The sequence below is a fragment of the Ursus arctos genome, unplaced genomic scaffold (genome assembly GCF_023065955.2).
Source record: "Ursus arctos isolate Adak ecotype North America unplaced genomic scaffold, UrsArc2.0 scaffold_13, whole genome shotgun sequence".
NCBI classification, from domain to species: domain Eukaryota; kingdom Metazoa; phylum Chordata; class Mammalia; order Carnivora; family Ursidae; genus Ursus; species Ursus arctos.
The window spans coordinates 16257720-16276630 of NW_026622797.1; the positions used below are offsets into that span (position 1 = coordinate 16257720).

At 38.8% G+C, this 18911-nt stretch overlaps 1 protein-coding gene across 1 annotated transcript in view; it reads left to right on the plus strand.

Moving 5' to 3' along the window:
- Nucleotides 1-18911, plus strand: part of KATNA1 (katanin catalytic subunit A1) — a 34393-nt gene extending 15482 nt beyond the window's left edge. The window contains exons 4-11 of the mRNA XM_026505021.4: nt 2651-2831; nt 8782-8903; nt 12097-12202; nt 13074-13232; nt 16303-16429; nt 16917-17051; nt 17340-17466; nt 18553-18911. Coding sequence (XP_026360806.1) covers nt 2651-2831; nt 8782-8903; nt 12097-12202; nt 13074-13232; nt 16303-16429; nt 16917-17051; nt 17340-17466; nt 18553-18751 — 1156 coding nt within the window. The 3' untranslated portion in view covers nt 18752-18911. The remainder of the gene's footprint in view (nt 1-2650; nt 2832-8781; nt 8904-12096; nt 12203-13073; nt 13233-16302; nt 16430-16916; nt 17052-17339; nt 17467-18552) is intronic.

Consider the following 18911-nt stretch of genomic DNA (forward strand, 5'->3'; position numbering starts at 1 on the left):
TTGGTCACCTCGATCTAAGAAGCAAAGGCAGGAGGATTCTCTCTTGGGAGTAGTAGGAAGTTGAATTCATTGAGCCTCTTCATCTAGGAAATTCTGTGATTATAAGTCCTAGTTTCCCTTCTGATTGCTTCTTGCTTTCTTCAATATCTTTTTCTGTCCCTAATCTTAATTGCCTTGGATGGATCACTATTAACTATAAAGGTCTCCTCTTTGACTTTATTTGCTGGGTCTTTGCTTCTTTCTGTAGTTTATTTTACTTGCTCCCTCAACTAGATATCCCTCAAAACTTTTTATTTTTTGTTAGTCTCAATTTGTACTCATGCCAAAGAGGGCTTACTCTTTCTTGAACTCTGTTGGTGATTCTAACCTTGTCATCAGCTAGATTTTAGTCCCATTTAAAGAACAGATTCAGCTGATCCAATGTTCTCTTCTATGGTCATGCACAGAAATGTTTGTACAAGGAGGTTCACTTTTAGAGCAAAGATTGGAAATAGCTTCAGAGCTATTAAATGTGATTCTTTTAAAATGTCTTTTAAAAGCCAGCTAGCATCCCTCAGATACCTCCTCATCTCACAATAAAACCCAAAGTTTTCATCATATCCTTCAACAGCACGCGCGGTCCGGTTCCTCACTACCTCTAGAACCTGAGTTCTTACAGCTCTCTTCTTCCTCGAGCAAGTCAAACACCAGATGCTTCAGTTCTCTGCACTTGCCTTTCCTTCAGCTCAGATGTTTGATGACTGTTCTCTCGTTTCCTTCTGGTCTCACCTTAAATGTTACCTCAGAAAGGCTGTCTCCGTCCACCCTACCTGAAATACTCCCCCCAATGAGAGCCCCTACCCTTCTTTATTTTTCTAGACTGCACGTAGCATGATCTGTGTACTGTTTGTCTTCATCGAAGCCCCCTCTCCACACACGTATGTACACACACCGATGTAAGTCTTTAAGAGTAAAGGTTTTATTAAACTTATTTGAATTTTTTTTATTCCCAGTGCATAGAATAATCAATAGTAATAGTTCAGTATATTAGTGTTTGGAGGAATGAATAGCTAGCAGTAAGATGTGGATAAAAAGTGGCGTATTTTACATGTAACTGCCCTCTAGTCATTAAAAGCCGTTTATGAGGTGATGATACAGGAAATGCCTTATGATACGATTAGAGAACAATATGAATGCATGTATATATAACGGTTCCAATTCTGATTAAATGAAAGACAGCTATAAGAAAATAAACTAATGTGTTAAGTGGTTAACTCTGGGTAATGGGGTTACAGGTGACTTTTATTCTTTATACTTGATTATATCTCAGTGTCTGTTTTATATTATTTTTCTAGTAAGAGGGGAATAAATACATATTTTAAAGGAATACCTACACTGGCTACCCAAGTGTCTCAATCCAAAATCGAACCCCCATCATTCCTTTTTGTCTTTATCATCCTGCCAAATCCTCATTCTCAACTTTCCATGTCTAGGAGTATCTTTCTTAATAGTGTGTCTCTCGGATTTGCATTGCTTACTGCCTTAAGCCAGGCCCTCATCTCATGCCTCCATAACATTTGTAACCTGCAAAATCCTCCTGCTTTCTGTTTCCTCTGTTGGTGTCTCCTACTCAGCACTGGACTCATCTTTCCAAAGGCTTTCCAGCAGCAGTTAGCTAGCCTCTGGAACTGGTATTCACATTTTCTACTTACCAAACCACCTTCTCTGTCCAGTATCCTCCTTGGATGCTCACCATTGTCTATAGTGGGTGTCCTTATAAACCTTTACATAGATGAAGCTCGTTTTGATTTCTTTGCTCTTCTACACTGATTTTCTTGGCTGCAGCTATACTTGTTTAGTTCATCTCCTGTTTCCAGGCCCAGTTTATTTTCTGTCCTCTTGAGGTCGTTGATAGCACTTGGTCTCTTTTACATTTTCTGGCATACTTGCCTAGTTTTACATACCTTCTTTCTTAACTATACCTGAGGTATTTGCGGATAGGCCTCTCTTACCTTTTTTATTGCTCATTTTAATGGCCCCAACCAAGTCTAGGAGCCTGAGAAATATTTGAGAGGTCTGAGTCCTGCCGCAGAAATAACGATGACAGGTGATGTGTGTAAGTGCTACACATTACTTCTTGTGACTGTCCACAGCAGTGGTTAGGTCAGTGTTTTCAGTGGGAAAATGATTTAGTTGTATTAATTAAATGTGAGAACTATGAAATACTCTAAACAAAATAGTGTCAGCTTGCACATGTGCCAGTGGATAAACATGACTCCTGTACCTGTGTGTGTTCTGGGTCTTTTGATAAAACTCTCTTTGATAATTGCTGTCTTTTCAGTTTCTAAGAATCAGACTAATTTTTTATTCATCCTTGTACACCAGTGATTTCCTCTCAAAGGAGAGGTGATGATCACTTGGCCTTCTATTATTTCTACCATATAACTGTACTGCAGCCCGTTCTTCTCGGGAAATCAGCACAGACCGCTGAATATAACCATTAGGCCTTAGATTTCAGTGACTTTGTTCATTTAGTCCTATCTTGTTATCTAGTTCTGTTATTGCCTCGGCTACTTTAGTTCATGGACTCCAACTTACACATGATATGTGTTCATCTGTATTTGGACCACCTCCAGTTCATTATGATTTTCATGACCTTGTGTCTAATTAGACCCTCTCCAGGACCTAGAAAACGCCAGTCTCCTCAGTACGGTGACCCTAAGCCACACGGTAACCGTCCAAGTACAACCGTCAGAGTTCACCGTTCATCTGCACACAATCTTCACAATGACAGAGGGAAAGCTGTTCGTTGTCGGGAAAAGAAAGAACAGAGTAAAGGAAGAGAGGAAAAGGTAAATGTTACTGGTTTTCATAAATGAAATATTTATTAACCTTAAAAATGAAGACTGTATAATTTTAATACTTTTTAGTCATCAAAACCATCAGACTCTAATAAAACCTTAGTCATATTCCACCTAGACTGGGATTTTTCCCACTGACTACTAAACATATTTTGGAGTATTTTTTTGTATCTTTATATCTTGAAATAATTTCAGAGTTGCGTACAGGCTGCAAGAACGGTATAAACTTACCCAGTTTTACCAGTTATTAGTATTTTGCCCCTTTTGCTTTTTCATCTACTCTCTATATACATTTTCTTTTTCTGCAACATGGAGAGTAAATTGTAGATATCATGTCCTTTTACCCTTAAATGCTTTAGAGTGTGTTTCCTAAGTACTTGGACATTCTTTTCCATAAACACAATACAGTCGTCAAATGCCATACAGTTTACATTGGTGCAGGACTGTATCAATCCACAGGCCCTCGTAAAATTTAGCCAGTTATCCCAGTAATGACACGTGTAGCTCATTTTACCCTCATGCCAGGACGCAGTAGGGAAGCGTATGTTACATATAGCTGTCATTTTCTTTCATCTTTTTAATGTGAAATTTCTCTCAGCCTTTCTCTTTTTTGGCCTGGCATTTTTGAAGAGTACAGGCCAGTTGTTTTGTAGAATGCCTCTCAGTTTGGGCTTTTCCTGGTGTTTCCTTGTGATTAGATTAAGGGTATGCATTTTGGACAGGAATACCATCGAAGGGAAGTTTTGTTCTTCACAGTGTATAGTAAGGAGATACAGGATGTTTATTTGTTCTGTGACTTGTGGTAGATTGGAGTGCTTTGTTAGGGTGCTATCTGCCCGGGCTCTCCACTATATAGTTACTGTTTCCCTTTATAATAATTTGGGGGGAAATACCTTGAGACTATATAAATATCCTATTTTTCATCAAAATTTCATCTACTTGTTTTCGCATCCGGTGATGCTTGCCTAAATCAGTTATTCCTGTGACAACTGAAAAATCATGATTTTCTAATGCTGTTATTTCTTTTACATTAATTGGCATCCTACTGTAAGGAAAAACTTCATCTCTTTCTCTTTATTCAATTTTATCAGTGTGGAGTCATGGATTCTTACTTGATTCAGTGAATTATAATCTGTTGCTATCTTTTTGATGCTTAAATTGTGTGAGATTTGAGGAGTGTGACTTTTGAAGCTAGATCCTGTGTGTTTTTTGACATGTACTCATCATTCTCTGAGTAGCTCCTCATTTTCTGGCACAATAGTAATCAGCAAATCCTTTGTCCAAGAGAGATTAAATTAATATGATCTTGCTGGTGAGGCAGAAAAGCATAAAGCTTTTCAAAAATACAGCATGGGCTTTAGATACGGGTAGACCTGTGTTGAAGCACCAGCTCTCCTCTTTCTGGCTGTGTTACCATAAGCTCTTTGGTCTTTCTGAGTTTTATTTCCTCATACATAGAATTATTTTAACACCTGTCTCCTAGAGTTTTCATAGGATAAGTGCAATAACTTATTCTGGCTCCCAGCATGTACTTCGTGTTAGCTGTTACTATTTCCCACACATTCCAGGTAACTGAGATCTTACTGTATTTGCTGTTGGCTTAAACAGTTTTACCATTGCATTTTTTCAAAAATATAGTGAGATATTTCAGATATTGGTGACTGCATTCAAAGTGCTCCTTAATGGATACAAATGCAAAAGTAGAACTGTTGGGTTAAAAACAAGACAAAAATAAATCCTCTAAAAGGAAACTCACTTAAGAAAAAAGTTCTTGTTTATCAGTGAAAGTATTTTAGCCTTCAGTTTTAAAACGTATAGTGTTTCCACCACTCTTTGTTCTCTATTGTTTCAAGATAGAGTAAGAAAAGAAAGCATACTAAATAAACATAAGATTAGCTGCAATAAGAGGAGGTCTTATCTGTGTCTCTGCTGAATGTAGACTTTGCTTAATTGCTAACATCCTCAGGACTTTGAGCAAGGGGTATAGGATAGCCGGAGAACAAATGTATGAAATAGGTTTTCTCCCCGAGTCAGCTAGTGTGTCTTGAAAATATGTACCTGTTGTTGAGAAACTATACTTGGGGAGATCAGATTAATATATTTCAAGTAATTATGGAATAATGAGATGCTTAACAGTGGTAGTAAGTAATGACTAGAAAGAACAGAATTCTTAGAAGAGGTTGGTGGTAGTCAGAAAACTTTATGAAGAAATAAAACTACTAAGCCATAAAAGGTGAATAGACTTTTATCCTATTTAAAATCATTTGTAATGTACTCATTTTAGAAAATCAGAAAATAGACTTAAGTAAAAAATCCCTCAAATTCACATTCCTACCCCTCCTGAGTACGGGTACTCCCATGGTATATCGTTTTCCATATGCATGATTTTTTATCTTTTAGCACAAGTGGAATCATAATCTGTTCTTTTCAGTAATCAGTACATTCTAACAATCTTTCTGTATTGAGTTGGTCTGTCCTTAAGAGTAGCTGTCCAGATGACTAGAGGAAAGGAAAACAAGCACCGACACGTGCTCTTCAGTGCAGTGTCTCTCTTTCAAGTCTGTTGCCCATTGTCAGAATGAGTTGTCCATTCTTTTACCATTGGGGTTTGAGAGTTCTTTATTTATTCTAGGTACTAGCACTTTGTCAGATACGTGTTTTGAAAATATTTTCTTTCAGTGTGCGACTTACCTTTTTATCCTTTATACTGGATCTTTTTTTTTTTTTTTAAAGATTTTATTTATTTGACAGAGATAGAGACAGCCAGCGAGAGAGGGAACACAAGCAGGGGGAGTGGGAGAGGAAGAAGCAGGCTCATAGCAGAAGAGCCTGATGTGGGGCTCGATCCCAGATCGATCCCAGATCGCCGGGATCATGCCCTGAGCCGAAGGCAGATGCTTAACCGCTGTGCCACCCAGGCGCCCCCTTTATACTGGATCTTTTACAAGGCAAAATATTTTAATTTTGATGAAGCCCAGTATTCCATTTTTTAAATTGTACCATATGGTGTCAGGGTTTTAACTCTTTGCCTAGCCCTGGATCCTGAAAATTTTTTGTTTTTTCCCTAAAAATTTTATAATTTTATGTTCTACATTTAAGCCCATGATCTTTTGTGAGTTGATGTCTGTGTAAGCTGAGACTTCTGTTGAGGTTCACTTTTTTCCTGTTGTCCATGTGCAATTGCTCCAGCATCATTTGTTGAAAAGGCTGTATTTTATTGAATTGCTTCTATACCTTTTTCAAAAATGACGAATTGGGAAGAAGTGTTTCTTCTATTTTCTGGAAGAGACTGTGTCAAATTGGCAATTCTTGTATAAATGTTTGATAAAATTGTCCAGTGAGACATCTGGGCTTGGATGTTTCTTTTTTGGTTTTAAAATTATGAATTCAATTTCCTCAGTAGTTGTAAGGCTGTTTAAATAGTCTTTCATATTAGATAAGTTGTGGTAGTTTGTTTTTCAAGGTGTAATCACTTCTGTCTAAGTTAACAAATTTATGTATGTACAGTTTTTTGTAAGATTCCGTTACTGTTTGGCATCTGCAAGTCTGTAGATCATTCTTGACATTGATAATAGGTTTTCTGTTTTTTTCATTTTCAGTGTTGCTAGAGGTTTGTCAGTTTCATTAACCTTTTCAAAGAACTAGTTCTTTGTTTTATTGATTTTTCCCTATGTTTTTGTTTTTCATTGGTTTTGCTCTTACCACTATTATTTCCTTTTTTCTCTTTGCTTTGAGTTTATTTTGCTCTTCTTTTATACATTCTTAGGTGGGAGTTTAGATAATTAATTTAAGAATTTTCCCTAATGTATGCATTTAGTGCTGTAAGTTTCCCTCTCAGTACTGCTTTAGCTATGTCCCAGAAATTATATTGTATCTTCCTTTTCATTCAATTCAATGTATTTAAAAAAATTTTTTTTTGAGGGGCGCCTGGGTGGCTCAATCATTAAGCGTCTGCCTTCGGCTCAGGGCGTGATCTCAGAGTCCTGGGATCGAGCCCCACATCAGGCTCATTCGCTGGGAGCCTGCTTCTTCCTCTCCCACTCCCCCTGCCTGTGTTCCCTCTCTCGCTGGCTGTCCGTCTCTCTGTCAAATAAATAAATAAAATCTTTAAAAAAAAAATTTTTTTTTTGAGACTTCCTCTTTGACTCTGCAGTTATTTAAAAGTGTATTATTTAGTTCCTGGTAGTCCAGAGATTGTGTTACGTCTCTGTTATTCATTTCTAGTTTGAATCCTTTGTGCTTAGAGAATATATTCTATATGATGTCAGTTTCTTTAAAGTTATTGAAGTTTGTTTTATGGCCCAGGATATTGTCTGTCTTGGTATATGTTCTGTGAATACTTGAAATATGCTCTATAAGCACTTGAAAATAATGTGTATTTTGCCCTTGTTGGGTGGGACTTTCTGTTAATATCGGTTAGATTCTGCTGGATGATGGTGCTGTTCAGTTTTCCTGTGTCCTTGATGATTCTCTTTCTGGTCGTGCTGTCAGTTGTTGGGAGAGGAGCTGCTGGAGTCTCCAGCTGTATCTGAAGGTTTGCCGGTTCCTTCACTTCTATGGGCTTTTGCTTCAGATGTTGTGGCTTTGTTGTTTGATGCATTCACATTTCGGATTGCTTTGTTGTCTCAGGTGGATTCACCTGTTTATCATTATGTAAGGCCCCGCTCTGTCTCTGGTGGGTTTTGTCTTTTGGTTTTCTGATCTTTTTTGTTGTTTTATTTTTCTGTGTTCTTTTTCTGGCCTTTGCATGGGGGTTACTTGAGCATTTTTTAGAATTACATTTTGATATTCTGTAGTGGTTTTGAGTATATCCCTTTGTGTTAGCTTTTTCAGTGGTTGCTCTACATATTATGTGTACAGAACTTGTACCGGTTGACTGGTATTGTCATCTTACCACTTTGAATAAAGTATAGAAATCGGCTCAGTTTCTCAGACTTTGGAGGCAGAGTGGATATTTCACTGTGATTCCTTTCACCTTGATTTTTCCCACTATTTCTTTTATCACAGAAACTGCCAGAAACCCAGCTTCATAAAAATATGGCATTATTGAAAAGAATATAGCAGTTTTAATGTGGAATGGAACTACCTGGAGCTGGTAATTCACCCAGTGTTCTACAGATAATGCTGGGTTTCCCTAAAAAATGTAAACTATCTTGCAGTGCTCTGTGAGTTTGCCTTTGTGCCCTGGAGTACTTCAGTACAGGCTTAGGAACTCTGGCCCTGATGGCTGCTGTCACAGTGGGTGGGAGGGAATCGCACCTGGGGACTGAGATATGTCTTTCAGAGTGGGGTGGGAACAGTGAAGAGTGAAATTTCAGGAACACTGGTGAGGGCCAAGAAGGTGGTTAAGAGTGAGCCATAGATGGGGCACCTGGGTGGCTCAGTTGGTTAAGTATCCGACTCTTGGTTTTGGCTCAGGTCGTGACCTCAGGGGCTCCATGCTCAGCATGGAGTTTGCTTGAGATTCTTTGCCTTTCCCTCTGCTCTTCCCCCAACTCACGTGCGTGCTCTCACTCTCGCTCTCAAATTAATTAATTAAATCTTTAAAAAAAAAAGTGAGCTGTAATCTTAGCTACATAAATCATCTGGCTTTAAGTTTGTCTCCTCTGAAGTTTTGAGATAAATGCCATACATATCTGATATTAACCAGTAACCACAGTTCATCTCAGTGTTGATTTTTTTGATTCTCACCAATTTGTATGCATGATATTTTTGTTTTTCTTGAACACTTTTGTCATACTTTTTATGTAAAAATAAAAATGATTATGAAACTCTTACATGTTGGTGTAGATGTTGGTGTAGAAGGATGACTTAATAGTCTTGGATTCTCTCATTACTTGTACTATTAGCTCTTTTAAAAATATCACTAGGGGTCCAGTCTTTGTCTCTGAGTATAATTTTTGAGTCAAACAGAAGCTCTTGTGTTTTTCTCCCGATGTAGAACAAGTCACCGGCTGCAGTTACCGAACCAGAGACGAGTAAGTTTGATAGTACTGGATATGACAAGGACTTAGTAGAAGCTTTGGAAAGAGATATAATTTCTCAGAATCCCAACGTTCGTTGGTAAGTTCTATCACAACAAGATAATTCGGTGCTATGGGGCTCCTGGGTGGCTCAGTCGTTAAGCGTCTGCCTTCGGCTCAGGGCGTGATCCCGGCGTTCTGGGATCGAGCCCCGCATCAGGCTCCTCCGTTGGGAGCCTGCCTCTTCCTCTCCCACTCCCCCTGCTTGTGTTCCCTCTCTCGCTGGCTGTCTCTCTCTCTCTGTCAAATAAATAAATAAAATCTTAAAAAAAAAAAGATAATTAGGTGCTGATAATGCTTTTAGGGAAAGTAAAGGGAACCGTTACTTTTCAGTAAATGCACTGAAGGTCAGTCTTGGGGATGGAATGAGAGTGCATGCGGTGTGAACCCAGCACTTGGTTCAGGCTATACCAAATTTTTGTCTGAGATTTTTCTTTTATTTAATAAAGTAACAAATGATAAAAAAGTTTCTATTAAATAAAAAAAATCTTCTAAAGATCACAGAAATTTCATCTTCTTTTTGGGACTTCCTCTAATGGTGAAATGGCAGGGATTCTTACGCGTGTGTGTTGTTTGCTTTTGATTTTTGTTCTGATGTAAGCTCTGTGCCCAGGTGGGGCTTGAACTCCCAACCCTGACCCAGATCAGGAGTTTCAGTGCTCTACCGACTGAGCCAGCCAGGTGCCCCATTGTTGCTTGTTGTACTGTAGGTTTATCCCATGGATGTTGCTTTTATTTTCTAGGACTTTGAGCAGTGGTTCTCAACTTTATTACATCTAATCGAAGAACTGTAATGATCACACCAAGTTCTAAAGCTTCCTTTCAAAAAAAAATTAATAAGAGGCCCCCTTTCCCACAAAGTTAGGTACATTCTGTTATATATTTTTCATTAAAATCTTAATGATTTTTAGGTATGGTTTTGGGGATATTTTTAAAATATTTTTTGGTACTTGGTATTTATACAGTGAACATATATTTTCATGAAAATGCCACATGTACCAGTAATAGTAGTAGCAGTAAGAATTTTCTAGTGGTTGGTGATGACTTCATAGTAGTCTCTATGATACTCTTTATCCCTGGTATCCACCTCTTAATAGGGTTGGGGCAAAGCAGCAATATTGTAGCCTTGTCTCTGCTTTATGCCATTTTTATTCTTTTTTTTTTTTTTTTTTTAATGGGCTCATTGTTTCTAAGTCATGGAGTTTATGGAATGAGCATCACAAGGGCAAGAATTTAAAATGAGATGGCAAAATATTCCACGCTCATGGATCGGAAGAATTAACATAGTTAAAATGTCCATGCTACCCAGAACAATCTACACTTTCAGTGCTATCCCGATCAAAATACCGATGACATTTTTCAAGGAACTGGAACAAATAGTCCTTAAATTTGTATGGAACCAGAAAAGGCCCCGAATTGCCAAGGAACTGTTGAAAAGGAAAAACAAAGCTGGGGGCATCACAATGCCGGATTTCGAGCTGTACTACAAAGCTGTGATCACAAAGACAGCATGGTACTGGCACAAAAACAGACACATAGACCAATGGAACAGAATAGAGAACCCAGAAATGGACCCTCGGCTCTTTGGGCAACTAATCTTTGATAAAGCAGGAAAAAACATCCGGTGGAAAAAAGTCTCTTCAGTAAATGGTGCTGGGAAAATTGGACAGCTACATGCAAAAGAATGAAACTTGACCACTCTCTCACCCCATACACAAAGATAAACTCTAAATGGATGAAAGACCTCGATGTGAGACAGGAATCCATCAAAATCCTAGAGGAGAACATAGGCAGCAACCTCTACGACATCGGCCACAGCAACCTTTTTAATGACACATCTCCAAAGGCAAGAGAAACAAAAGATAAAATGAACATGTGGGACTTCATCAAGATAAAAAGCTTCTGCACAGCCAAGGAAACAATCAAAAAAATTAAGAGGCAGCCCACGGAATGGGAGAATATATTTGCAAATGACACTACAGATAAAAGACTGGTATCCAAGATCTACAAAGAACTTCTCAAACTCAATACACGAGAAACAAATAAATCATAAAATGGGCAGAAGATATGAACAGACACTTTTCCAATGAGGACATACAAATGGCTAACAGACACATGAAAAAGTGTTCAGAATCATTAGCCATCAGGGAAATTCAAATCAAAACCACACTAAGATACCACCTTACGCCAGTTAGAATGGCAAAAATTAACAAGGCAGGAAACAGCAGTTGCTGGAGAGGATGTGGAGAAAGGGGATTCCTCCTACATTGTTGGTGGGAATGCAGGTTGGTGCAGCCACTCTGGAAAACAGTGTGGAGGTCCCTTAAAAAGTTAAAAATTGAGCTACCCTATGACCCAGGCATTGCAATACTGGGTATTTACCCCAAAGATACAGACGTATTGAAGAGAAGGGCCATATGCACCCCAATGTTCATAGCAGCATTGTCCACAATAGCTAAATCGTGGAAGGAGCTGAGATGCCCTTCAACAGATGACTGGATTAAGAAGTTGTGGTCCATATATACAATGGAATATTACTCAGCTATCAGAAAGAACGAGTTCTCAACATTTGCTGCAACATGGACGGCACTGGAGGAGATAATGCTAAGTGAAATAAGTCAATCAGAGAAAGACAATTATCATATGATTTCTCTCATCTATGGAACATGAGAACTAGGAAGATCGGTAGGGGAAGAAAGGGATAAAGAAAGGGGGGGTAATCAGAAGGGGGAATGAAACATGAGAGACTATGGACTCTGAGAAACAAACTGAGGGCTTCGTTGGGGGGGGAATGGGATAGACTGGTGATGGGTAGTAAGGAGGGCACGTATTGCATGGTGCACTGGGTGTTAACTAATGAATCATCGAACTTTGCATCAGAAACCAGGGATGTACTGTATGGTGACTAACATAATATAATAAAAAAACATTTAAAAAAAAACAGGAAAAAAAATAAAATAAAATGAGATGGCATGATAAATACTTGAGTGGGCCTATAGACTGGTGTTCTTATTCACCAAGTTGGAAATCATTATAGCCAAGAACCGAGGATTCCGATTGTGTACTGGCTCGTGTGGCGGCCTCATCACAGCGTGCGAGTTCACTGTGCCCAGGGAGGGGCTTCGCAGTCTGGCAGCAGCGTAAAACCGTGTGCTGCTGTGGTTCGCAAGAATGAGTGCATACGGTTAAATATGTAATCTAAGAGGGTGTTGATGAAATATCTCCTCTTTCAGGGATGATATTGCTGATTTAGTGGAAGCTAAGAAGTTGCTTAAGGAAGCTGTGGTGTTACCAATGTGGATGCCAGAATTCTTTAAGGGCATTAGGAGACCATGGAAAGTAAGTTTATGACTGCTAATGGCGTTGTCAGAGTGAATGGCGAGTACATTGCTGTAGAAAACCAGTATTTATCTTATTCAGGGAAGCGAGGGGAAAGAATAAATAAGGAAAATTTTTATTTTATTTTATTTTAAGGAAAATTTTAAATTAAAAGAAATGTTATGTGCTCCAAATTTTGTTCAGACCAAAAGCTATTGCAGGGTTCCCAGAATAAGAAATAGGTACAGTGTGACCTTTGGAAAGTTAATTTAGAACAAGCTCATATTTGCAAGTAAGAACAAGTTGCGTGATGCAGAACTACTCCATTTGATGTGTCTGTTACAGATCTTGACTCCTCTACTTCTTGCAGTCGTCTTTAAGAAATTGAGACCTATCTGCATCGAATGGGTACTTTTTAAAAAAGTTGTGAGCTGATCTGAAAAAGAGACTGAAAAAAACTTTCTTGGATTTAGAAAATGTGCTATCGGCTAACTCTGTCCTTATTATTAAAAATTCTTGAAATATTGAGAAGCAAGCTACAGAATTCTGCACATTCTTTGAGTACAACTGGATAACAAAAAAACTAATTTGTTCAACCAAAAGGCTAGCAGGAAATATACCCAAATTGTATAGGTACTTGTGTTAGGATATGATTATTATAATGTCAGTGTTATAACATTGATTATATTTTTCTCGTTTCTGAGTTCCAGATTTTTAATAAGGTAGTTACCTTTTGTAGTGAAAAAAGTAACTTGGTGATAAAACATCCTTTTGTTTATTTTTTATTTATCTTAATATTATACGTTAGTTGAAAATTAATTCTTAGTAATGGAATTCTTGTGAATTAGAACAGTGGCAGGTAAATCTTTCACTTACGCTGTTTTCCCGACAGGGAGTGTTGATGGTTGGCCCACCTGGCACAGGAAAGACCCTCCTTGCTAAAGCAGTAGCTACGGAATGCAAGACAACATTCTTCAATGTGTCTTCGTCAACTCTGACTTCCAAATACAGAGGGGAGTCTGAGAAGCTTGTTCGTCTTCTGTTCGAAATGGTGAATGTTTGAGACCAATGTAATGATTCTTTCTCTCTAAAAGGGGAGGAAGTGAGTCGTAACCATCTCCAGTGTGTAGAATAGCTAGGCAGGGTGGTACTGTGCCCACAGTGTGATTCCCGTGCCCTCGAAGCTAGAACCCTTGAATCATGTGAGTAGTTGGGAGGTTTTCTGTGTCTCCTTTCCTCTAGAGGAAGAGCCGTCTCTGTTGGCTTACGGGGCATGCTCACATTATGGGCTCTGCATTCCTAATCTGCTCTAGGAGTCTGGGATTATTATGTTTTTTAAATCAGTAGGCTTATTTATAATATGGTAAATGCAGTGTTGTATCAGTAATGCAGAACGTGAAAATCAAGTAGTTAGGGAATTTAGATCACCTGCAATCTATTAACTATGATAAATACCTTGAGTTTAATGATCCAGACTTTGGACTGTTACTTTTTTGCTTGTTACTTTGAGTTTCTTTTCCCTTCCTCAGCCCCAATTTATCTGAGTATCAGTAGAAGGAATTATAATTCAACAAGTTCTAGTAGCGTGTTTGGGTTAAATTCAACAGCTTTTTAGACTTCAGACTCTGTTAAGCTTCACTGATTATTTCAGTCTTGCCTCATTTAAGAAATAGTGTAGTTATATGTATCAGGACGGAGTTATGCTTATGATATGGACAGTGACTTGCATTCTTAACTCTAAAGACTCCATCGTGGACAAAACCTTAGACGACCATGTTAATACAACACTAGATCTGACTTCCTAGGCTCAGAATAAAACAAGACAAGCAAATGAAAACCCTTACAATTTCAGGTTATCCATTTTCTGTAACGGTTTCTCCCCGTTTCAGTTCTCATTTTCTCCTTCAAGTTTGATAATTCGTATGGCAGGATGCCAATTCTAACAGGTTCTTTATAGTTTATCAGTAGTTTATACCGCAGTAGAAATCTAGTGGAGAACCTCTCACATGAATTGGGAAAATTAGTTTGCCCTTTGCTTCAGGGGAAAAAGAATTCTGTTGCCAGGATTCCTGAATATCCAGGCTTTTTAAAAATGTAAGGTAAATTGGGGGCGCCTGGGTGGCACAGCGGTTAAGCGTCTGCCTTCGGCTCAGGGCATGATCCCGGCATTATGGGATCGAGCCCCACATCAGGCTCCTCTGCTATGAGCCTGCTTCTTCCTCTCCCACTCCCCCTGCTTGTGTTCCCTCTCTCGCTGGCTGTCTCTATCTCTGTCAAATAAATAAATAAAATCTTTAAAAAAAAAAAAATGTAAGGTAAATAGAAGGAACGGCTAAGTATGGAGTCTTTAGGGTCAGGTGGCCCGGCTTCAGGTCCCACCTCTGTCGTCACTTTCCTAGCTGGCTAACTGTGGGCAGATGCCTTTCCTGATCCCCAGCTGCTCCATCCGGAAGAGGATGACCGTGATGCGGGAGCTCCCTCCGGAATGGTGGGACGGTGAAATGAGCGAACGCGTGCGAATTGCTTCCTCTAGAGCCTGACTCACGGGGGCTAATAGATATTAGCTGTTCTGTTTAAGAATTATTTGATATATTTTCTAATGGAGAGTTTATATTCAAGAAAAATGATCATTTTATTCTCTGTGGGGAAGCCTCTTAACAAAGTGCTAATTTACATTATTTTTTATGGTGAGCCGTATCAAAGGGCTTATTTTTTTTACTGGCTTCCCTGGTGTTAACCATCTTTAAATGAGTGCCTGCTTCTCTGGAATGTTACTGCTACTTTGAGTTGCCTACTACCGAGGAGGGGCTCAATCACAAGCCAGTTTGGAGCTTCTGCCTTTGTGACTTTTGATTAGGGCTCGTATTTAAAACTGGCTTAATTTTTTTTCCCTGTTCATCATGTGGACTCTGGCCGGGAGTGAAGTTGTGCCGCCTCTCTCATCTTGTTTTGACTGCTCTGTAGATGACTTGCCTCTCCCCGAGGCCCAGCCCCATCCCCTAGAATGTCTCAAAGTAGACATGTCTCAAGGCCTGTATTTTCTTCCCCCCCCGCCCACCCGCCACGGCCTGTATTTTAAATAATGCCACTTAAATAAGTTTGTCCGGGATTTTTCTCACGACATGGTAACAAACGCATACCAAAACTTAATGTTATAATTTTTGTTGTATTGCCAAGAACTTTCATTTTCAAGGGTCAGAAACCTAATCGAATGAGTTTAAACCAAAAGAATATCATATTGGGTTATGTAACTAGAAATTTTCAGAAGTTAGTTTTAGCTTTTTAGGACTAGCAGATCTAGCAATTCAGATGTTTTCGGGAATGTCTGACCTTTGCCTCTCTCTCTACCTGTGGGTTGCCTTTGATTTTGTGTGGTGGCTACAATGGCCATCAGTGTCTTAAGCCTTGTTTTTATTGTCTTTATGGTAACCCCCGAGAAATTAGCCCTTATTGGATATTTCATTTAAAAATAATTAACTATGGGGGCACCTGGGTGACTCAGTCAGTTAGGCATCCGACCCTTGATTTCAGCTCAGGTCATGATTTCAGGGTTGTGAGATCAAGCCCCAGGTTGGGCTCCGTGCTTGGGGGGCGGGGGAGTTTGCCCCTCTCTCCCCCTCTGTCCCTCCCCTCACTCATACTCTCTCACTCTAAAATAAATAAATCTTTAAAAATAAAAATGATTAACTATGAACTTCTTTAGTTACTGTAATAAATGTATGGTCAAATGAAAAATGGCAATTAGGATTTCTTAGAAGGACTCTGATTTTATTTAAGGTAATGGTTCTGTGTAACTGATTTTTTTCTAGAACTGTGGAACAGTTACCAATATCTGTAGATGTTTTCCTGCCACCGTTGACCTTATTGTTGTAGTGTACAAGATAATTCTGTATTTATATCACTCATGAATAAATATTGCCAGTTAAAGTACTGCCATATAATATTTAAGTCTATGTAAGTTTCCATTAGAAGCTGTCTTTTAGCTGCTTCAGTTTATCTTCTTCCCAATATTAGGACAAGAGAGAGATGCGGTGTGGCAGGCTCCTGGGCTCTTTTCTAATTACTATAGATTATTTTTTAAATGAAATAAAAACCTGGTGTTACATGGTTTCTTTATTTAGGCTCGATTTTACTCTCCAGCCACCATATTTATCGATGAGATAGATTCCATTTGTAGTCGCAGAGGGACTTCAGAGGAGCACGAAGCAAGCCGGAGGGTGAAAGCCGAGCTGCTGGTGCAGATGGATGGTATGCATGTCTGTGTGTTGACTAAGCTGTCCTGCTAGGCTCAGCCACATGGTGCCTGCCGACTAGAGGGGCTGGCAAGTAGGTCCCAGAGATCGATGGTGTACTGGGGACTCGGACTGTGGGGACATGCCAGAGATAATGGGCATCTATGCTCAGATTTCTTATTTTCAGCAATGAAATTGAAATAAATGCAAATAAATTTGCCTTAGGGATATGTATGTTTTTGAAAAATTTTAGTAATTGGTATGTAATTAAGCTGAGCTGGTCTTTTGATTAAATCTATTTTGAGTCCTATTCTTTTGCATATTAAAACTTATTTTTCTCGGGCCACAAATTCATATATTTAGCTTTAGAAGTCGTAGGGAGGCTTAACAATTACACTTCCTTGCAATTTAGTGCTAAATATGTGGTGATCTTCAAGTGGTTGAGCATTATTTTGAACACTCTGACTTCCTGTCTTTTTACATTCTCCTCTCCCTTTTTTTAGGTGTTGGAGGTGCTTCTGAAAATGATGACCCTTCCAAAATGGTTATGGTTCTGGCAGCTACTAATTTTCCCTGGGATATTGATGAGGCATTAAGACGACGTCTTGAAAAAAGAATCTATATTCCATTACCATCAGGTTATCTGCATTTGAATCTTGTCTGAAAGCTCATGTTAACTCTTAGGTAGTTTTGCCTAGAGATTTTAAAGTTGGTAGAGACCATGTCCCAAGCTGAAGACGGACACACTCAGCTGACTGAGCCACCCAGCACCCCGGTACCAGGAAATTTTAAATTTAGAAGGGCTCTTAAGTTTTTAAGCAAATGAGCTTTAAGAATTGGAAAACAACTTCTCATACAAAGTAGAGAAAAAATAACAGTCTGTTTTTGTTGAAGGCTTACATTTTTAAATTTGTTTCCATCATTAGCAAAAGGCAGGGAGGAGCTGTTACGAATAAGTCTGCGTGAACTGGAATTGGCTGATGATGTTGACCTTGCAAGTATAGCAGAAAATATGGAAGGTTATTCAGGTGCGGACATTACCAATGTGTGCAGGTATGAATTATTTTGCAAGCATGGGGTTTTGTGGGCATAAACTTCTATTATGAAGTTTTTATGCTGAATTAATAAGATGGGTGAAGAATAAAGACCCACATCAGAACCTAGTCAGACACAAGTTTTGGTATTAAGCTTGTGGTAAGGTGCTGGTAAGAATTTGCGTATTTTGCATGTCACGGAACAGTCTGCAGTGCAGTAGAAAGCTACAAGTTCAAGAAGCTAATGTTAGAACAATTGGTATAATATAGAAAATCAGTAATTGTCTTGGATTAAAAAAAATGTTGGTGTACTTCTTCAGTATACATTTTCCTAAGAAACGTGAAACGGGTTGGGCATACTCAGGAAGAGTGCAATCTCATTTTCAGTGTAAGCATCTTAAATATGATAGGAACAGGAGTACAAAAGAAAAAGTCTCTAATCCAGTTGATTCAAGTGGCTTTGGTCCGGAGTATTAGCTCGTGTATTTATTGGCAGGTGCGCGTCGCAGAGTAAGCACAGCACGCGGGTTCGTTGCGAGCATCTGTGGGAGCGTGTGGGTGGAGAGCAGCTGCAGGTTGCCGTCCCTTTGCGTGAGTGGTGGCTGTTATTAAAGATGAAACTTGGTGAAAGGAGAGGTCCTTGAGCCTAAAGTTTCTTCTTTAAAAACAAAACAAAAAACCCCCCAAAACAAAAAGACACAACTAATACAGAGGGGAAAGCTGAAACACGCTAACTTGATCATTTAGTTTTTCCTACACGTGTAGAAAATAGTTTGTCAACCGGCTGGTTCTCTCCTGTCTCTCTGATGTTTATTTTGTTGGACACTTACAATGAAATTCAACTCATTACACCCTTTTACTTTTTCTTGGGCTTCCTACTCAGTATCGGTTACTTAAATTGATTAATATCCTTAATTCATTGTGGAAGATTTAACTGCTAAAAAACAACTCTGACTAGGCCTTGTATTTTGAGAAAAGATTTTATGCAATTCTACCTAAGTATGTGTAGTGGGATAATTCCCAAATAACATACTGAAAAGATTTTCTGTTCACGGGTTTTTATTCAATCGAGATAACACTCCGTGTGTTTTAATTTAAAACCTAGGGATGCGTCCTTGATGGCAATGAGAAGGCGTATTGAAGGTTTGACCCCAGAAGAAATCAGAAATCTTTCAAGAGAAGAAATGCACATGCCTACAACTATGGAGGATTTTGAAATGGCTTTAAAAAAGGTCTCTAAGTCCGTTTCCGCTGCGGACATTGAAAGATATGAGAAGTGGATATTTGAGTTTGGATCATGCTAAATTCTCACATGTAAACTGTGAGAAACCTGCCTTAAGTGTTTGAATAATAATTAAATGTAGTATTTCATTGCACTGAGTGCTATATTTTTTTAAACTTTGATAATGGTAAGATTTAAAAAAAAGTATGATTCTGAATAAAGGCAATTTTTTAAAGCTGCAA